Source organism: Neodiprion pinetum, chromosome 5 (assembly GCF_021155775.2).
Source record: "Neodiprion pinetum isolate iyNeoPine1 chromosome 5, iyNeoPine1.2, whole genome shotgun sequence".
Classification (NCBI taxonomy): domain Eukaryota; kingdom Metazoa; phylum Arthropoda; class Insecta; order Hymenoptera; family Diprionidae; genus Neodiprion; species Neodiprion pinetum.
In genome coordinates, this window is record NC_060236.1 from 3,824,361 (window position 1) to 3,840,665 (window position 16,305).

The 16,305-nt window shown below is 36.1% G+C and overlaps 4 protein-coding genes across 6 annotated transcripts; 2 read left to right on the forward strand and 2 right to left on the reverse strand.

Moving 5' to 3' along the window:
* Positions 1 to 709: 709 nt before the first annotated feature.
* On the forward strand, positions 710 to 3,326 carry LOC124219681 (NADH-quinone oxidoreductase subunit B 2). Its single transcript, XM_046627625.2, has 3 exons — positions 710 to 862; positions 1,293 to 1,835; positions 1,972 to 3,326. The coding sequence occupies exons 1-3, from the start codon at positions 760 to 762 to the stop codon at positions 2,067 to 2,069; spliced, it is 744 nt and encodes a 247-aa protein (XP_046483581.1). The 5' UTR covers positions 710 to 759; the 3' UTR covers positions 2,070 to 3,326.
* Positions 2,821 to 8,289, reverse strand: Mau2 (Mau2 sister chromatid cohesion factor). Its single transcript, XM_046627593.2, has 7 exons — positions 7,777 to 8,289; positions 7,287 to 7,466; positions 6,677 to 7,202; positions 6,233 to 6,480; positions 5,890 to 6,095; positions 5,588 to 5,790; positions 2,821 to 5,479 (listed from the first exon to the last, which is right to left on the reverse strand). The coding sequence occupies exons 1-7, from the start codon at positions 7,999 to 8,001 to the stop codon at positions 5,283 to 5,285; spliced, it is 1,785 nt and encodes a 594-aa protein (XP_046483549.1). The 5' UTR covers positions 8,002 to 8,289; the 3' UTR covers positions 2,821 to 5,282.
* Positions 8,290 to 8,367: 78 nt separating this feature from the next.
* On the reverse strand, positions 8,368 to 11,351 carry LOC124219674 (aldehyde dehydrogenase family 16 member A1-like). 2 transcript variants are annotated; one of them, XM_046627594.2, is made up of 9 exons: positions 10,760 to 11,351; positions 10,618 to 10,673; positions 10,357 to 10,502; positions 10,150 to 10,267; positions 9,993 to 10,042; positions 9,560 to 9,855; positions 9,233 to 9,477; positions 9,049 to 9,168; positions 8,368 to 8,970 (listed from the first exon to the last, which is right to left on the reverse strand). In XM_046627594.2, exons 1-9 carry the CDS (start codon positions 10,871 to 10,873, stop codon positions 8,478 to 8,480), a joined length of 1,638 nt encoding a protein of 545 aa, XP_046483550.1. In that variant the 5' UTR covers positions 10,874 to 11,351; the 3' UTR covers positions 8,368 to 8,477. The 2 variants fall into 2 exon arrangements, with proteins under 2 accessions (XP_046483550.1, XP_046483551.1); XM_046627595.2 differs by lacking the exon at positions 10,618 to 10,673 and having other exon boundaries at positions 10,760 to 11,347.
* Positions 11,352 to 11,478: 127 nt separating this feature from the next.
* Positions 11,479 to 15,397, forward strand: LOC124219684 (uncharacterized). Of its 2 annotated transcripts, none has more exons than XM_069136306.1 (3): positions 11,479 to 11,624; positions 13,325 to 13,442; positions 14,611 to 15,397. In XM_069136306.1, exons 1-3 carry the CDS (start codon positions 11,607 to 11,609, stop codon positions 14,799 to 14,801), a joined length of 327 nt encoding a protein of 108 aa, XP_068992407.1. In that variant the 5' UTR covers positions 11,479 to 11,606; the 3' UTR covers positions 14,802 to 15,397. The 2 variants fall into 2 exon arrangements, with proteins under 2 accessions (XP_068992407.1, XP_046483584.1); XM_046627628.2 differs by lacking the exon at positions 11,479 to 11,624 and adding an exon at positions 12,531 to 13,138 and having other exon boundaries at positions 14,611 to 15,395.
* Positions 15,398 to 16,305: the final 908 nt, after the last annotated feature.

Here is a 16,305-nt window from a genome sequence, read left to right on the forward strand (position 1 = left end):
ACACATTCTCAAGTTCGTCACTGCAATACCGCTTGAACGTTACTCAAATCGAAAAATTAATTTGCACGTTTCATATTCGATTGTGGTTGGCAGTTATTAGTTGAGACGGCGACACTGCGATTGTTCAATTGTTTACACCACTGTCATGTCACAGATCGCGCCAAAAGTCCGTTTCACACGCCGTTATTTCCGGAGAATTTTCTCCAACATTGTGCGAACTTTATTCAAAATACACAACCGGAATTAGCGTTTTGTCACATGTGATGTGATAGAGAAAATTTTAATATTTTTTGACGCAAAGACTGCTTTGTCAAGTGCTAGCCACTACATTGAATTACCGAATATTTACACTCGCAATAATCGACTCGACACCGACGCATGATTGTTACCCACCTCATCAGACCGTCTTGTATACGATATCCCGACATCTCAGCATAACAGTGTGTAATAGCACGATTTTAATGCGAATTTTGGACGAACAACGTCACCCGACACCCGCACTTTTCGACGTCGCGTTCAGGACTGAAACAACCGAACAGCGAAGATCGGTAAGCACTCGCGGCAACGTCAGACCGATCTTTGTCGAGATCGCGATGTTATTAAAGATAGAATGTAAACATGCTCTACCGCACAATGATATTATTTTCACGCCACTGAATACAATCACTTTGTTTTATGTTAGAATACCTGGCCCGAATTTGAGAAAATTGCGCGCAACATGAGTAATTTCAACGGTGCTGCACTCTGCGCGGAGGTGAGATGAAGGATGTACATTTTCTCCGAGTTTTTAGCAGACAGCAGAAGCGCTCTGACGTCAGTGCACGATCGAGCCAAACGATGTTGCGTTCAATTGTGTTAAATCGTAAGTGTTGATAACAAAAAATATTTTGACTAAAGTCGTCTGCTACGAGTACATATTTCTCTGATATACTTAGGTTTCTCTCGACGCGAGTTTCAACTATTTGCAACTATTCGCAACTAATCATAACCGTCTGACCTCCCTCTACAATCCACTCAACACTTCAATTATTTTGTTGTTAAAATTTTGTCAATAGTAGACACAGGTAGATTAAGAAAAAGCCACATTGTTGCGTTACGTAACGATCTAGCGTATGTAAGATTTGGATTATGGTTAGTAAAAACTTTTGGTCTTTGCCCACCTTACGTTACCTAACATAACCTTAAAACTGAGTTTCACATATACATATATGCATCGCATCTTAACTGCGCCATAGACTATAATTAAATTCATCTTGCGATTATTTTTCTTCATTATTGAAAAATCCCCACAGGCAGCGTACAACAAGGCCTTGCAGCCTTTGCACGCCAAAATGGGTTAGCACCAGCAGCGACTCAGGTTCGATCTGTAGAAACTGCAGCGCAAGTAAAGGATGGCGGCAAACTGGCGGAGACGGAAACTAAGAAAGTTCCTCGTCCTTACAGTCCATTCCAGGATACTAGCAACTGGGCAGAATATGCGGTGGCCCGTTTGGACGACCTGCTGAATTGGGGTCGCAAAGGATCGCTGTGGCCCATGACTTTTGGCTTGGCTTGCTGTGCCGTTGAAATGATGCACATAGCTGCCCCGCGATACGATATGGACAGATTTGGTGTGGTCTTCAGAGCTTCGCCTAGGCAAGTTGATGTCATGATTGTCGCTGGGACTGTAACAAATAAAATGGCTCCAGCGTTGAGAAAAGTTTACGATCAAATGATGGAACCACGCTGGGTTATTTCTATGGGCAGCTGTGCTAACGGTGGCGGATATTATCACTACAGTTACTCGGTGGTCAGAGGCTGCGACAGATTAATTCCTGTTGACATATACGTACCTGGTAAGTTAGACTGAAGTAATATTGCAATATTTGTTTAATCAGACTTACGAAATATGGAAGAATAGATGATTGTCCAGTTGACAGTTTTGTTATTTATCGTTAATTGTGAAATTTTTGCATTTCTTTTTACCCACAGGATGTCCCCCAACCGCAGAAGCTTTGTTGTACGGCATTCTGCAATTACAGAAAAAAGTTAAACGTATGAAGTCTCTCCAGGTCTGGTACAGAAAGTAATTTGTGTAAATGAAATAAAATGAAATGGAAATAATTGATAGTTGATGAAGGAGATAATGCACTAGTGTATATAAATTATTATGAAATAAAGTGATGAAAATGAGATTAAAATAACAAGATAGTTTTCTAACAACACTTACTAATTCTGTTTAGATTCTTTGTATGGAAATTTTGTCGTAAAACGCGTTATTGGTGAATTCTCAGTCATGTTACGGAACAATGTATATAACAATAAAAATATTACACACACACACATATATATAATATATACATAATATATGTTAATACCGAATAATAACAATTGGTTTTTATTGAAAAAATAAATAGGTTTCTATTGAATATGAAAGTATATATTTGTATACGCGAGAAGTGAGCTGCGAAAAAAAGTAATTTACGCAAATCGAAAATATGAAAGTAAAATACACTGCGTAGAATAGAACGGATTGTGCTATCTTTGTCAATTTTGATTATGTCACCCCCTGCCAACACGATTATAGGCGATTTTTTATTTTTTTTTGCCAACATCTGATAGAGCCTTGCAATACAGAATCCAAAGTATATGAAGATATAGTTTATGTGTTTAAAACTATCATTTTTATATACTTTTAACGTGTTTTGGTTTCTATATCAGAGCTAGACAAAAAATGCAAACATTTTCTAGGAATCAAAGCCACCACGTTATTCCGGACAGAAACGTAATTTTCAAACAAGTAATGGGAAAGGACTCAATACCTCAGAATAAAACGAACTATTTCGAGTAGTTAGTGTGTTACCTTTTTCTAATATTTAAAAAATACATACAATTTGTGGTAAAACAGCCTGTACAAGAATTTAAGAGTTCTGGTTTTCACAATTTTTCCCCGACTCTCTCTCCCAGTCTCATGCACTCACTAGTATATTTATAACACTACGCCCTATGTGTAATCTAAATCCAAGTGTCGCTGGGCTTCATTTGAGATTACAGAAAACTTCTGAATGTTTTCTGTACTTTTTATTTGTTTTTGTTTTTTGTTGTTTTATTTTAATCTATATACAAACGCATCCTAATAAAACAAACCTAACTCTTTGATATAGGATTTCTCACATTTACCAAATTTTTGTATTGATTTCTGTTTCTCTCGCTCACTCTTTCTTTCGTGTAGATACTAGTATGTATAACGTATATGTACAATAGCACTCTCCCGGGATGTTTAGAAGTAGTTATCTTAAGTTTAATATTCCATACGGTCATATCTAGGGGCGTAATCGGAGATAGAGTAGCGTTGGAAAAAATTCTTAATGCAGAACAGATTAATTATTATGGTCATGTGATTAAATAAATTTGTTGAAGCCTAATTTAGTCTTCCAGAAATAAAACTCAATCTAATTTTGAACGACTTTCGTAACATTTCATTCAAAGTACAACGCAATGTAAAAAATTTCTGTTCACAGAACATCGGTATTGGCAATTTACTCAGCTTAAATAGTAGCTAACTTGGATTGAATATTGTAAAAACTTGGTATGGTGCGACAGTAACGATAAGATTTTGATATATATATAATATATAGTACATATTTAGCCCTCTGTTCAATTTATTCTACACAGCACTCTTCTCCTCACAACGCGCTTAGTCCACGCTTATATAAATACTACTCGATATTAATAATAATAATAATTCTTTGAAATTATTACGTTTACGTCTCCTCACTTCATTGTATCTTGTAAATTTAATCGTTAAATTATGTACAAGACGCTGGGGTAACTTAAACGATTGAAATATTGACCTAATGTCTTTCGTTGGTTCAAGTTACCGAGCGCTAAGGCCCCTGCAGCTCTATATATGTCATGTTAATTCTTTAATAACTTCTTTTCTTTAATATTTATATTAAATTTACGATCCCTATCATCGAGTTTTTTTCTTTCGCCTATCATCATTATTACAGATAATAATAACAGCAATATTATACAAGGTCGTGCCAAAAAAGAAAAACTAAACGCGATAATTATTATTGTTTTCAGCATTTCAACTTATATGATTTATATATTTAAATAAATATATACATATATGTATGTATGAAAAAATATCTTGAACCGCTTTTTTGGCATACCCTGTATTTCTGTCACTTACAACTTTTTTTTCTTTTACCATCATTTTACTCACTACTGTACACCATGGTATGTAGTGTCCCTAGCCTTTCAGCCCTTTGCTTATTACTTTTTTACTCTTTTAATTATTACCTTCAGTTAAATTTGTACGAATTACACACACTTTGCTGTACATCCACTGCTTTTTATACTTCTGTGAAGCAATTTGTTCCATAAAATAACAACTTGCCTTTGATAAGTGCATTTTCTGTTTGCTTCCGAATACCTGCATGTTATTCCTTCAATTAGTTTTGATTTTCAACCGAAGAATGTTAAGTAAATATATCGTAGAAAGTAAGAAAAGAGTTTCCATCCAATTGAAATTTAATCCGCAACATTCTCGGGATTGTATAGTCAAGGTTGCAAAGAGTAGTTCGGAAACTGAGGTAAAATTTTGCACAGGCACACGTAACAAGATAATCAAGTTAGTTGCAGAGAAAAATGTAATTTTTTCATACCAACTGAACATTGGTTGTTTTTCCTTTTCTTAATGCAAATCAATCAATGAAAAATGAATTACAAGCATAACATAATTTCAGAGACTAATCAGACCAGGAGTCACTTTGATATGAAAAGAGAATTTAAGTTGATGGCAATGAATGCAAGTAAACCTCAATTGTATGATGTGAGCCTCATAAATTTGACACTACTGAATATTAGATATTTTTAAAGACTGTTGCAAGTGGGATTCTAACATTTTGGATCATAATGTAGGAAAAAAGTAAAAAATATAAACACATTAGAATCAACGTGGCTAGATTTGTTTATGGTATAAAGAGCGTTGCTAAACGCTAATTTGATGCAAGTTTACTTCCTCTGTACGTTTTTTTATTTCGTAATAATCTCTAATATAATCTTGATTCTTCTCAGAGTGTATTTTCGCATCCATGCGTTTAATTCTTGTACCCGTTTTAGGTCCGTCTGGCATTTTCGATTTTCACACAATTATTGTACTGCCATTCATGCGTACCTCAAAAACAGGTTTTACAGCCACTGTCGAAGTCCAGGGAGCAATCGTGGCCGACGATGATATCAAACTATTAAGTAAATGCGCGAGCATGCTATTTCGTGCAATTTTTTAGGATTGGTTAGAGAACACCCTGAGACGTGGATGGAGGTGGATTGCTTGGCAGAGGGGGGATAGGTCCCTCAGTCCACTGAATTAGCGTGTGCTCGCCCATTTGGGTGCTTTGAAAATGGTCCTTTAATAGCATCTGAGAAAAATTGCAATGCGTCTGATACGCTTCACTTTCACGATTTGGATCACCGCATATTCTGTAGAGGTCTGCAACGAGATCGAATAAATATTTCGTCAACAATAGAACCAGAGAAAAGAGACGGGTGAAAGATAATGCCGTCTCAAATACACAGAAAAATGTAACATTGTATTTACCTTTGAGGATTGCACTAGCCCATAATTGGACGTGTACATCTGGTATTTTGGAAGCCAGTTGCATCGCAGGCGTTACCATATTCATGGATTCTCTACTATTTCCAAGAGACAGGAATATGTGACCCAATAGAACTAAGCTGCACGATGTTAACCGATTGAGATCTTCGGAGTTGGCCATTTTCAGAGTTTCTCGAAGATATCTTCTACAGAAATAAGACATGTTCGTTTTTTTCAATAATTTTATCGTCCCTGTCACTTTTGCTGAGACTAATAACTCGGATAATTAAGAATGCATTTCTTACTTGGCTTCGTTATATCGCGCCCCAAAGAAAGCTTGAAGTCCTTGAACGTAGTACGCCGCCGCTCGTAAAGAGTGGGAATGTGAAGGTAAAGATTCAGGGTTTATCCTTTCAAGTAGCGCACCTAATTCAGCATCCCTTTTCGTTCTGAGGTAAACTATTGCTAAATTTAAATTTGCAAATGTCCATAGTTCTCTTTCCTGTGATGTCTGTAACATTGTTTAAAAATGGGAAAATAATATCACATGAAAAAATAATTTATCCAAAACGGTAGCCAATGTAATTAATCAAGCAAAATTATGATTAAAACAGCAGTATCAAACTAATATTAAGTTTTTTTACTCACTCTCAGTGCAGCTGTGAATTGTGCCTCTGCCGCCTCCATACAATTCATTGACATAGCATAAAGTCCTAACAGAGCATGTAACTGCGGTTTATGACTCTGTAAGAGGCGCGGTTGCCGCCTGCAAAGTTGGCAAGCCTGGGATATCTCTGCAAGGGCTAAACTTTTGTTTCCCATAACAAGCCGACACATAACAATGTGCTCCAATAGCATTAGTTGAAATACAGATAGGATGGGCTTGTTGTCGACAACTATGAGAGGGGAAATTTATTTTATTAATTACACAAATAGATCACCGAAGTGTAATTTTGTCAAAGATAGCAATTCTTAAAAATACATATTTGGAAGAATTTGTATTCTAAAATAAAAAGCTATTTCTTTAAAAATTTGCAAGTATGATCAACCTTTTATACTTGTCTATATCATTTTTAATGAGGTTCAACTTACTTTTGAGTTTTTCAATCTGCGTGAGAGCTTTGTCAGTATATTTTTGAGCTTTATCCATATAACCGGCCTGCATGGAATGCATAACAGTCACGAGGTAAACCAAAACATACAAGTGTTCTTTGGGCATCCATACAAACATGTCTCCGATATTTGAACCAGTGACTACTTCGTCCGAAGGCCAACTTGGTGACATTATCGTTTGTATACTTTGTTGTAACTGTTTGAGACAAGGCTTAACACTTTTTACCTGGCCAGACATGAGACAATGACAAACTTGAAGCACCAAGAAATACACTTTCAAGTATTCTTTTTGGTGTGGACTAGCCTGCCAAGTCTCGATAAGGGGCCCAGCTTGATTTAGGACGGCTGGTACCTCCGTAAATTTTTTGTCTATCAATAAAACCATCGCTTTACTCAGTAAAAACAAAACACGAGTGTAGCTCGCGTTACTTATGTAAGAATAATCTGCTCCAACGCCGAGCAAACTGCCGGCTACCCCAAGGTCTTTTTCGGAAGCATGAATTTGCTGCAAAAATATTGATAAACATCAAGTTGAGGTGAATATTATTGAAAATACACATCATATACTCAAATTTCTTGTCATACTTACAGCAAGCTGAAAAATCAGCCGACAATGCCAATAAACATTGTGCTGTGAGAGTTCTATGGCCTTTCTCAAGATCGGTTTGCTAAGACTTGATTGTTGCTGCTGGTCATACAGTTCGGCAACAACACTAGCTGCTTCAAATTTGACATCATCAAAGGCATTGATATTTTGACTCAACATCCACTGAAATTAAACAAGAATAATGTATAAGTGTCAAGATGTATGGCTGAGTGGTGACTCGATTTCATAGCACAATTTAAACATCTGCAAGATAGTTTAAAACTAGGAATGCTGCCAGTTGTTTTGCAGCGATTGATTCCCCAGTCCTTAACTGGTTCAATTAGGGGGTGTGCCGTGAAAATTCTGGAGACAGGTTAGGATTGTTGAGCAGCGAAAAAATCAGTGATAAAACTTTTTCGAACGGCAAAAAATCGGGGAATGGTTAAAGCAGATCAAACCACGTCCAGTGTATGTGATAAAATAGAAAACTGACCGCTTGTTCGAGGTGGGATCGCGCCAGGTCAATGTTTTTGGTGTGCGTGAGTAGGATGTTACCCAGCTGTAAATGCGTTCTGGCTTCGACCCGTGGTGGTGGCTTAAAGTTAAAAACGGCCTGCAAACACTGAATACACGATTTGATATTCGGCGGGCTCGAAGTGCGAAAATTTTCGGCTAAACCCAACAGCGAAAGGTACCAAGCGTCCTGCGAAGACGCCATTTTGACATTTCTCCGAGAGCGGCCAGGCTGTAAAACGACCAGTTTTTACACCGTTCGACACTTTCACTACCGAAATAACGCTAATCAATCCCCCGACACCGTTCACGCGATTATCGGTCACATTTATTATTTTCAAATCATTTAACGAGCTTCAAATTCACTGTATTGCGTAATATTTATGTTTCGCGTTAAACGCATCGTTCCCTGGTGGAGACGCCACTGCCTAAATTACTGTTTCAGTTCACCCATCTCCCAACTACGGCATTGGTATAGGAACATTTTATATTTCCACAACTCTAAAGAGCCGCCAAAACTTGAAATCTTTAGAATACATCTGACGTAGTGTGTAATTGATAAGAAATAAAATCTGCCTCACATGAGTCCCGTTTTATTTTATTAACAGTACAAATGTTAGATTCGTATGGATTGTTGGATTCATTGTAAAAAGCATAATACGATGGAAGTTTTAGTGGTTTTTACCCACATTGCAGCCACACAGATTTAGCCCTTGTTACGGAGCTGAACATTTTTTTGTACATGTTATATCTCGTACCAAATGTTTTAGGAACGTCGATCTCACAACACGTCAGGAGTTTCAGATCGACTTTAAGATTTCCAAGTACTTTTTTAATGGATTCGGTGTTCAAATTTAGCATTGTCGTACCATTGGTGAATAAACAGTTAATTACACCAGCGGGAAAGCCGCAAGTTGCTAGCATATCGCAATACGGTGCGAATGAAACACTGCTCTTACTATTTAACAGAACTATAACAGCATTGCCTGTCACAGATGCTACTACCAATTTTTCAAACAGTTCATTCTGATCGTTTGAGCCAACAAGAACAACTCCAATTGGTTCTCGTGTGTTTGATATTTCGGCCTCACCGTCTTTTACTACCGAAAATGAAGTTCCATGTACCATGGGTAGATCAACCAATTTTATAATCAGATCAGCACATTTCGATTCCCTGGAAAAAAATTTATACTGTTAATTAGCGCTCGATATAATTACTTATTTTCAGAGTTGGTAAACATCAGGAACTCACCCATTTGCTTCAAGTCTCTTTGCAAAACATTTGAGAGTTTGTGCTCTCTTGCTTATTTTGGTTGAACGCCAGATTTTAAATGCTTGATATGCAACGTTTACACATTTCTGAAGATCTTTTCTGAAAATATAAATTTTCGCACGATAAAACATATAAATTTCCTAATAAAATGCAATTCTGTTACCTTGTAGCTTCAGCATAAGAGATTTTGTCATGGTTGGTCCAATATTTCCCTTCAGTAGGAGTTTGCCATTTACCGCCATAAAAGAGGTCGAAAGTCTTTGCAGGTTTAGTATCATCAACAGGCGATTCATTTTCAATTTTGAAGTTATAATGTTCAAAACAATCGACGAAGGGTCTTACGTAATATGTAAGGGATTCAATACCGGGATGAAGGTCTCCATGTGCGTTTATCCAAATTGTGCAAATCTGGAACATATGTGATCGCATGATGTAAAGCGTGTAAAGATAAAATCATTGACTGAAGTGTCATTGTAAATTCTAATTGTACCCCTGAATCTGCAGCAAATTTTTTAGCCGCGATGATATTCTCAGACCATATAGAAATTACTTCATATTGTTTTGTGCCGTGCAAATTTTCCAAAGCTTCTGCAGCATTGCGAAATACGAATGAATCGGACAGCACTTCAATTTTACACCTATAGTTCTGAGCTGTGTTCAATAATTCTTCTGCAATTGGTTCTTGAACAAGAACTCTGGATATTTCAAAGGCAGAATTGCGTGATCTGATGTAGGCAAGAATTGCGGCACTCAAATCGGCATCTGCCATAACAACCATAGCTGCACCTGAAATTGACACATTGCATTACATGAGATTTTACAAATCAACTATTACTTACAACACTTTGACGGAAAATCATTGAGTATCAATAATTACATTAGAAATACAAGAAAAAGAAATATCGAAAACAGCCGATGCTCACCATTTGGAGGGAAAGAATTGTATTGTCTATGAAACTCGACAGTGGAACACCTAGAAGAGATGGTAAATTACAGATTAGAAAACTTTACAAAAAAAAAAAAAAATAAGAAATATATGACATGCTTATTGAAAAAGTGAAATAGCTTGAAAAGTGATACCTGATATCGACGCAGTGTATGGCCCAAACATAGTTGACCATTTTTGCAGTCGCATCGTCATTTTTACACAACAATCTGAATGCCAAACCAAGTATAAATGGTACGTTGAATTTTGTCTCTGTTAGAGATTAAAAAATTATTAATACCTTTAATCGTTGATAAAAGTCGATCGGATAAATTTTTTTTAAATGGATTCTGCGCTCTTACTAGAGAGGGAATCATCCTCAGCTTGATTTTTATAGTAATCGCAATATTCAATGAGCGTGTCTACGCCATTTGGATTATTTCCCATCGCAAACATCTTGGTCAAAACCCGTCGCCGCTTCTCTAGTAAATACTTGAACCGTGTGACCCTGTTAAAAAAGACAAAGTCATTTAGCTATCTGTAACCAATCAAATACATCTGAGAGATAAGACGAATATAAGGACAATAACAAAAATGAAGAGAAACTAGACGAAATAATTCACCATTCGTAACTATTGTAGTCACATTCTACATCGTAAACCCGATTCCTCCCCGGGCCCTGAAAATTAGAAGGTACACTTCTCTTAATTTATCAACAACAGCGACGCGCATTGAGCGCAACGATCAAAAGTCTACTTTACTTACAATTTCAAGGTCTATTTTCAACTGTTCAATGGTGTATTCTTCGTACAATGGATAATTCATTTCCAGGTGAAGCAATGACACTTGATCGCCAATGCTTGTCCAGTCAAAACTCATATTAATGGAAATATTAATCTAATAAACGGTATGTGTTCCGTTGGTACTTCGACTTCGTGGAACAACGAAGTAATGCAAATGTCTCCCCGTCGGTAGCCCGGTTACAAGTGGTCACAAGAGTCACAAGTTCAATGATATTACGAAATTAAGTAAATCGTCAATGATACTTTACGCAGCGATATACATACACACGCACACATGCTCACAAAGAAATTCGTTCACATATCTTTCGGCGTAAGAATTGGATAAGAAAAACAAGTTTATACACAACAATCCAGATAAGCTTAGAAATATCTACACCAAGTGTTAATGTGTACTTTTGCCTGTTGTAACGAAAATATGAGACACACGCGTATTGTGGCGCAAGAAATAATCGATAATTCCGCGCGCAAAGTAATCAAAACATGTTATTATGCGACGTCATGCAGACTAAATTTAGGGGTGTTTTCATTGTGCGACTTCGCCTAGCCCGAAAATCAGACCTTGTTTTCATTGGCTCCAGTGAATTATGTTACTACGCTGCGCCAATGAGTACGTATACACGGAGGCTGTTATTCCGGTTTTACTATGACCGACGTAGTGATACCGAATTTGAAAATACGTGTAAATGGCGCATTACACCAGATATAATGGATTTACACGCATTTTTAAATCCGGTACTACTATGTCGGCCATAGTAAAACCGGAATAAAAGCGCCGTGTAATCGCACTATTTTACGCATCGTGGGACGATATGAATTTTGGCTTACAGGTGCGGGAACGGCGTTTTTTTGAATACATATTGCATCGATTAAGGGTGCGTTTCGAAAGTGGCTGTGAGTGCTAAAAACTTCCTAGGTAGAGACGGAGCTATTCACAAACTCGGCAACGCAAAAGAGATAAAAGATAGTTGACAGCACTGGGAGTTAATTTCGGAACGCACCCGAAGAACAATAATCTAAGCGGTTCACTTGGCTTTTTTTATTCCATCATCAGATGTAGGAACATTAGAGTGATGAAAATTGTCAAAATTTATTCATCAAAGATTTGGTTACTTTTGAATTCACGAAACGTAATGTAACACGTACTAATATACTGACAATTAGCATCGGATAAAAAGTTGAATAATATCTGTATATAATATACACACGAAAGTCATTTATTGTAGACTTAAGATGAGTGGAAGAAACCAACAAGAAAAAAAAATGTCACAGACACGCGTAATAGCGTTTGCATCATTAAATTACAGATTACAACTGTTTATTCTAAAAGCACTGTGAATAAGCCATGTACTGAAAATAAATTTTCTAGTTCAAAATTAGAATGCTAAATATAGGTGGACAGTTTGAATGGACTTTTTGTTAAATTATTGTCGACACCGATAATAAATTATAGGAGTGTGAGCAATTGCTAAATCTACGCTGCTAGAATATTTTAACGGGCATGAACTCAAATCTTGATATTACGTCATTCTACAAGTTTAAGGATCTATATCAATGAATAATGCATAACAACTGAAGGTTGTATTGATCATACCGACACAAGAAAAAAAAATGATACGTTACCCTAGAGAGTAGAGATAGATATTGCATGACGTATTTGGTACAAACGGATATGTCCGATGACTAATTCTGTGGATATAAGGTCTTCGGACCAAACACACTACCCAGTAAACGAAATAGAATTGATCGATTTAGATCTTTCGAGATATGCGAAAAGTCGGAAAGATAGTTTTGAATTGTTTGAGTTCTGTAGAAATTGAAATTTTTCAGCCTTATAAATTGGCGTTTCCTTTTTCTGGAATTAGACTGGACTTCAACAGGTGGAACATCGCGTGTGTAACATATTAAACGAAGGAATTTGCTAACTGTAGGACGTATACCTAAGCAAACAGTATAATTTCTTCCCCCACCGCGCATAAAGTGAAATGTCCTGTGCTCCCGATGGGAATTATACATATACATACCTATGCGACTCACACTCGACGGAGATCGTGACAAAACTAGAGTTTGCGGACTTTTAAATTGCCAGAGATCGCGCCGCGCAGTCGACAGTTGAGATTGAATTCGGTAGCGAATTGACGCGCGAACAAATCGAACGAGACCGGGATTTTTCAAGTGCTCAAAAATGGTTCTTCGTATTTATATTATTGCCGTATCGTGTCTGCTCGTGATTACTCTACCAGTTTCAAATTCGCTAGTGGAAAAAAACTCTGAAGAAAACGCGGGTAATATCGCACTTGCAAAATTAGTTAAAATGTTCTCGAAACCAGGAGCATTTAAACAGGTAAAGAAGAATTTCGAAATGTCTGCAATTAAAAACGATACATTTCTCATAACTCTGCAAACGATTGTCATAAAAAATATTTAAAGCCAATTTGAGGAATGAAAATTTGTGTTGTTATAGATCTGTAAATGTGATCGAAATTAATACTTTCGCCTACGCTATCATTTCAAATGAATCTGCTTACAGATCGACACGCTTCTGGGGGAGAATTCGATCGAGGAGAGCTCAACGTCTTGTCCAAAAGGTGATGATGGTTTGGAGTGTCGAAGAGCCGAGGCTCGAAAATCCGTAGATTGTCCCCACGGTAAGACGATAATTGAATAGTTTAAAAATCTGTGGCTCGAGTTTGAATCACATGAATTTTCTTCGAGCAAAATTAATTTTAACTCGAATATATCGTACGTTAAAATTAGGCGTTATTTGTTCGATTTGGACAAAAGAGTCGTAGGTGTCGGGGAAAACTGCATGTATGTACGGAATGCACAGAGAACGGATAAAAGAGAAAAGAAAGAAAAAATGCTAAATTACGTAAATTATTGAATAGCTATGATTAAATCTTCACGGTTCTTGAATTCAGTCCCCGTGCAGGCAGTCGGCAATTTTGTTACCTGTTGTATGAATTGTTGCATTCTATAAGTTGCCGGGTTGACAATACAGTATTACGATGACCTTGACAATAGCCACTCCCGTGTATGTTATGTACATACAAGTGTATATCATTGATCACGAGAGTGACAAAAATAGAGTATGGAATTACATACATACGTACGTCACATAGCAAAAATGAAGATATGCGATACGGAAGAAAATGTCCTATGCACTCGACGCAGCTTAATTAATGCTGTAGAGTGTACCACTTTTTTTTTCAGTTTTCTTTTTTGCTCTGCATCATTAAATGTAAAAATATTAAGGCAGTTTCGTTTTCAGTAATTTCTTCTAATAACTGAGAAAACATTTATTTCTAATTATAAAAATTCATTCTCTTGTAGTTCAGAACTCACGCCCATAACATATTAGGTGTAACCCAGAATGTAGGGGGCATTAAAAAAAATATTGAAAATGTATGTAATTCTTAGAGAAAATGTCGACGAAGTGAAATTCAGCATATTAATGTATCATATGACGAGTTTTAGAATGCCGTGGTAAACAGAAACTCAAATTCACCCTACTTTGTGAACAAAAAAAAATAAAATAAAAAAAAACATCAACCAAATGTGCCAATTGCTAACACTAGATTTCTACAAACGGGTTGGATACAAACTGCTGCAGCGTTTAAGCTATGACTGTTAGAAAGTATGCAAGTCTTCGTCAATATTTAGATATAGATTCTCAACAGCGCTTACTAATTGTAAGAAGATAAATTGTTTGTGTGACATTAAACCAGTAGATAATAAAAGTGATTCACTGCACTGTCTAAACGCGATGTTGGTTTTTTCGGATTGTAGAGTTCATCCTATTTGTCTTGTTCCCAGGAGACTGTTATTGCAACAATTGCGCACTTGCTGGTCCTCAAATGTGGGCTCCGTGTTGTCGTCAAGGTTTGAGATGCTGTTCTCATCTGGCAGCGGCATGTAGAACGTGTGATCATCCAACGCTGTACCCATTTTGTGCCAAACACTTCAAAAAATGTACAAATCGGTCTAACGAAGAGAAGGAGAAATAAACTTAGTATTAAAAAATGGTATTACAATCGAATATTGGATTGTTTGAAAAACCTGCAGTTACAATTTAGGATTTCAAAGTCAGTAGGAGCAGAAAATTCCTTGCGATATTTAAGGCCCATGGTGTTATTGCATAACTTGTGTTTAACTCACAACCACTTTGCTACATATTTCCTGAATTGGCGAATATAAGATACACTGGTTAAACTGGTTTTCTAACTTGATCGGTATTACCTGATAGGAAATAGTGTAACATTGAGCCAGAGGATCGAAATATTATCTCTTTTCAAAGCAAGGCTAATTATCTGTAGGAAATTAATGGTATAATTGAATAAGATTTGAAGAAATAAAAATTTATATAAGGATAAGTTTTACTAACGTGAACAAATTTGAAATAAGATGTCTAACCATCATCATTTATCCATGAGTTTTGAAAATCTATCGAGATAGATACTGAACTAATCAACAAACTAAGGACATGACAAGGACGCAAAATTGCTGATATTACCAGTAGTCAGTAAGAGAATGTAGCTTACGTCGTATTGAAAAAATGTAAATAATAAACCTTGTTTAATAAATATGCAAGTAATAATTGATATAATATATAATAATATTAATGATAATAATATTAATGATAATAATATTAATGATAATAATATTAATGATAATAATAATAATAATAGTATACATGTACAATAGAAAGATTATAAATAAATACCAATGTTTAAATACAATCATTGACAAGCTTTATTTATTTACCTTTCGTAATAGTTCATTAATAAACTTTTTACTAATTCTATTGGTTGGGGGGAGGGGGTTCGTGGCGATAATATACGAAACGCGTCACGGTCAAAACATAGATTGCAGTCAGATGTAATTATTCTTTGTCCAAGTAATCTCTAACGGAATTTGAATTTCGTCGCTATTATTCAAAACTTTTATACCGTAAATATAACACATAAAGTTTTAACTTAGCACCGACTGGATTTCGTATGTCAACGATAACGGAGGCACATTAAACACTAAAAAAGGTCGGTCCTTTGGGATCTGTTCACTTAACTGCTTTGTATTATAGACCTAGATTATTATCTATTATTATAGTTCATTGCTTATCATGCATAAATTTTATCAAATTTTACTAAACCGTCTCTTCAAACAATCAATTTTGGCATTGCTAAGTAAAAATTGTCCAGCCATAGCAGGTTTAGCACCATACAGACCCAAAGGACAAAGAAATAGATATCAAACGATAGAGTTGTCATGTACAGAGTATACCTACATGATTCATTGAATTTAGTTACTCTTTAATTTTTGTTTGTCAGAATTTTTGAAAAAATTGGTAAATACAAATTTCCGTTAGCAAAGAGAAAACAAATCTAATAATAATATGAGTATCGACTCCACGCTTAATAAGTTTAGCTTGATTGGAAACAAATTTCTCAACAGAAAACAAACCAGAGATAGTAGAAACAGAAATCTATTAAAAATCGAATAAATTCGATCTGA

What these genes read in the sequence shown, in the direction of transcription:
- Mau2 (XM_046627593.2), bottom strand. Translation starts at nt 8,001, where the DNA reads ATGGCGTCTTCGCAGGACGCTTGGTACCTTTCGCTGTTGGGTTTAGCC. An exon ending in GATCCCACCTCGAACAAGCG is followed by an intron (nt 7,467 to 7,776) that starts GTCAGTTTTCTA and finishes GTTTAATTTCAG; the next exon opens with TGGATGTTGAGTCAAAATAT. An exon ending in GCAGATTGAAAAACTCAAAA is followed by an intron (nt 6,481 to 6,676) that starts GTAAGTTGAACC and finishes CCCCTCTCATAG; the next exon opens with TTGTCGACAACAAGCCCATC.
- LOC124219681 (XM_046627625.2), top strand. Translation starts at nt 760, where the DNA reads ATGAAGGATGTACATTTTCTCCGAGTTTTTAGCAGACAGCAGAAGCGC. An exon ending in GCGTTCAATTGTGTTAAATC is followed by an intron (nt 863 to 1,292) that starts GTAAGTGTTGAT and finishes AAATCCCCACAG; the next exon opens with GCAGCGTACAACAAGGCCTT. An exon ending in TGTTGACATATACGTACCTG is followed by an intron (nt 1,836 to 1,971) that starts GTAAGTTAGACT and finishes TTTTACCCACAG; the next exon opens with GATGTCCCCCAACCGCAGAA.
- LOC124219684 (XM_046627628.2), top strand. Translation starts at nt 12,980, where the DNA reads ATGGTTCTTCGTATTTATATTATTGCCGTATCGTGTCTGCTCGTGATT. An exon ending in AACCAGGAGCATTTAAACAG is followed by an intron (nt 13,139 to 13,324) that starts GTAAAGAAGAAT and finishes ATCTGCTTACAG; the next exon opens with ATCGACACGCTTCTGGGGGA. An exon ending in ATCCGTAGATTGTCCCCACG is followed by an intron (nt 13,443 to 14,610) that starts GTAAGACGATAA and finishes TCTTGTTCCCAG; the next exon opens with GAGACTGTTATTGCAACAAT.
- LOC124219674 (XM_046627594.2), bottom strand. Translation starts at nt 10,873, where the DNA reads ATGAGTTTTGACTGGACAAGCATTGGCGATCAAGTGTCATTGCTTCAC. An exon ending in CAATTCTTTCCCTCCAAATG is followed by an intron (nt 9,856 to 9,992) that starts GTGAGCATCGGC and finishes TGTCAATTTCAG; the next exon opens with GTGCAGCTATGGTTGTTATG. An exon ending in TCTTATGCTGAAGCTACAAG is followed by an intron (nt 9,169 to 9,232) that starts GTAACAGAATTG and finishes TTATATTTTCAG; the next exon opens with AAAAGATCTTCAGAAATGTG.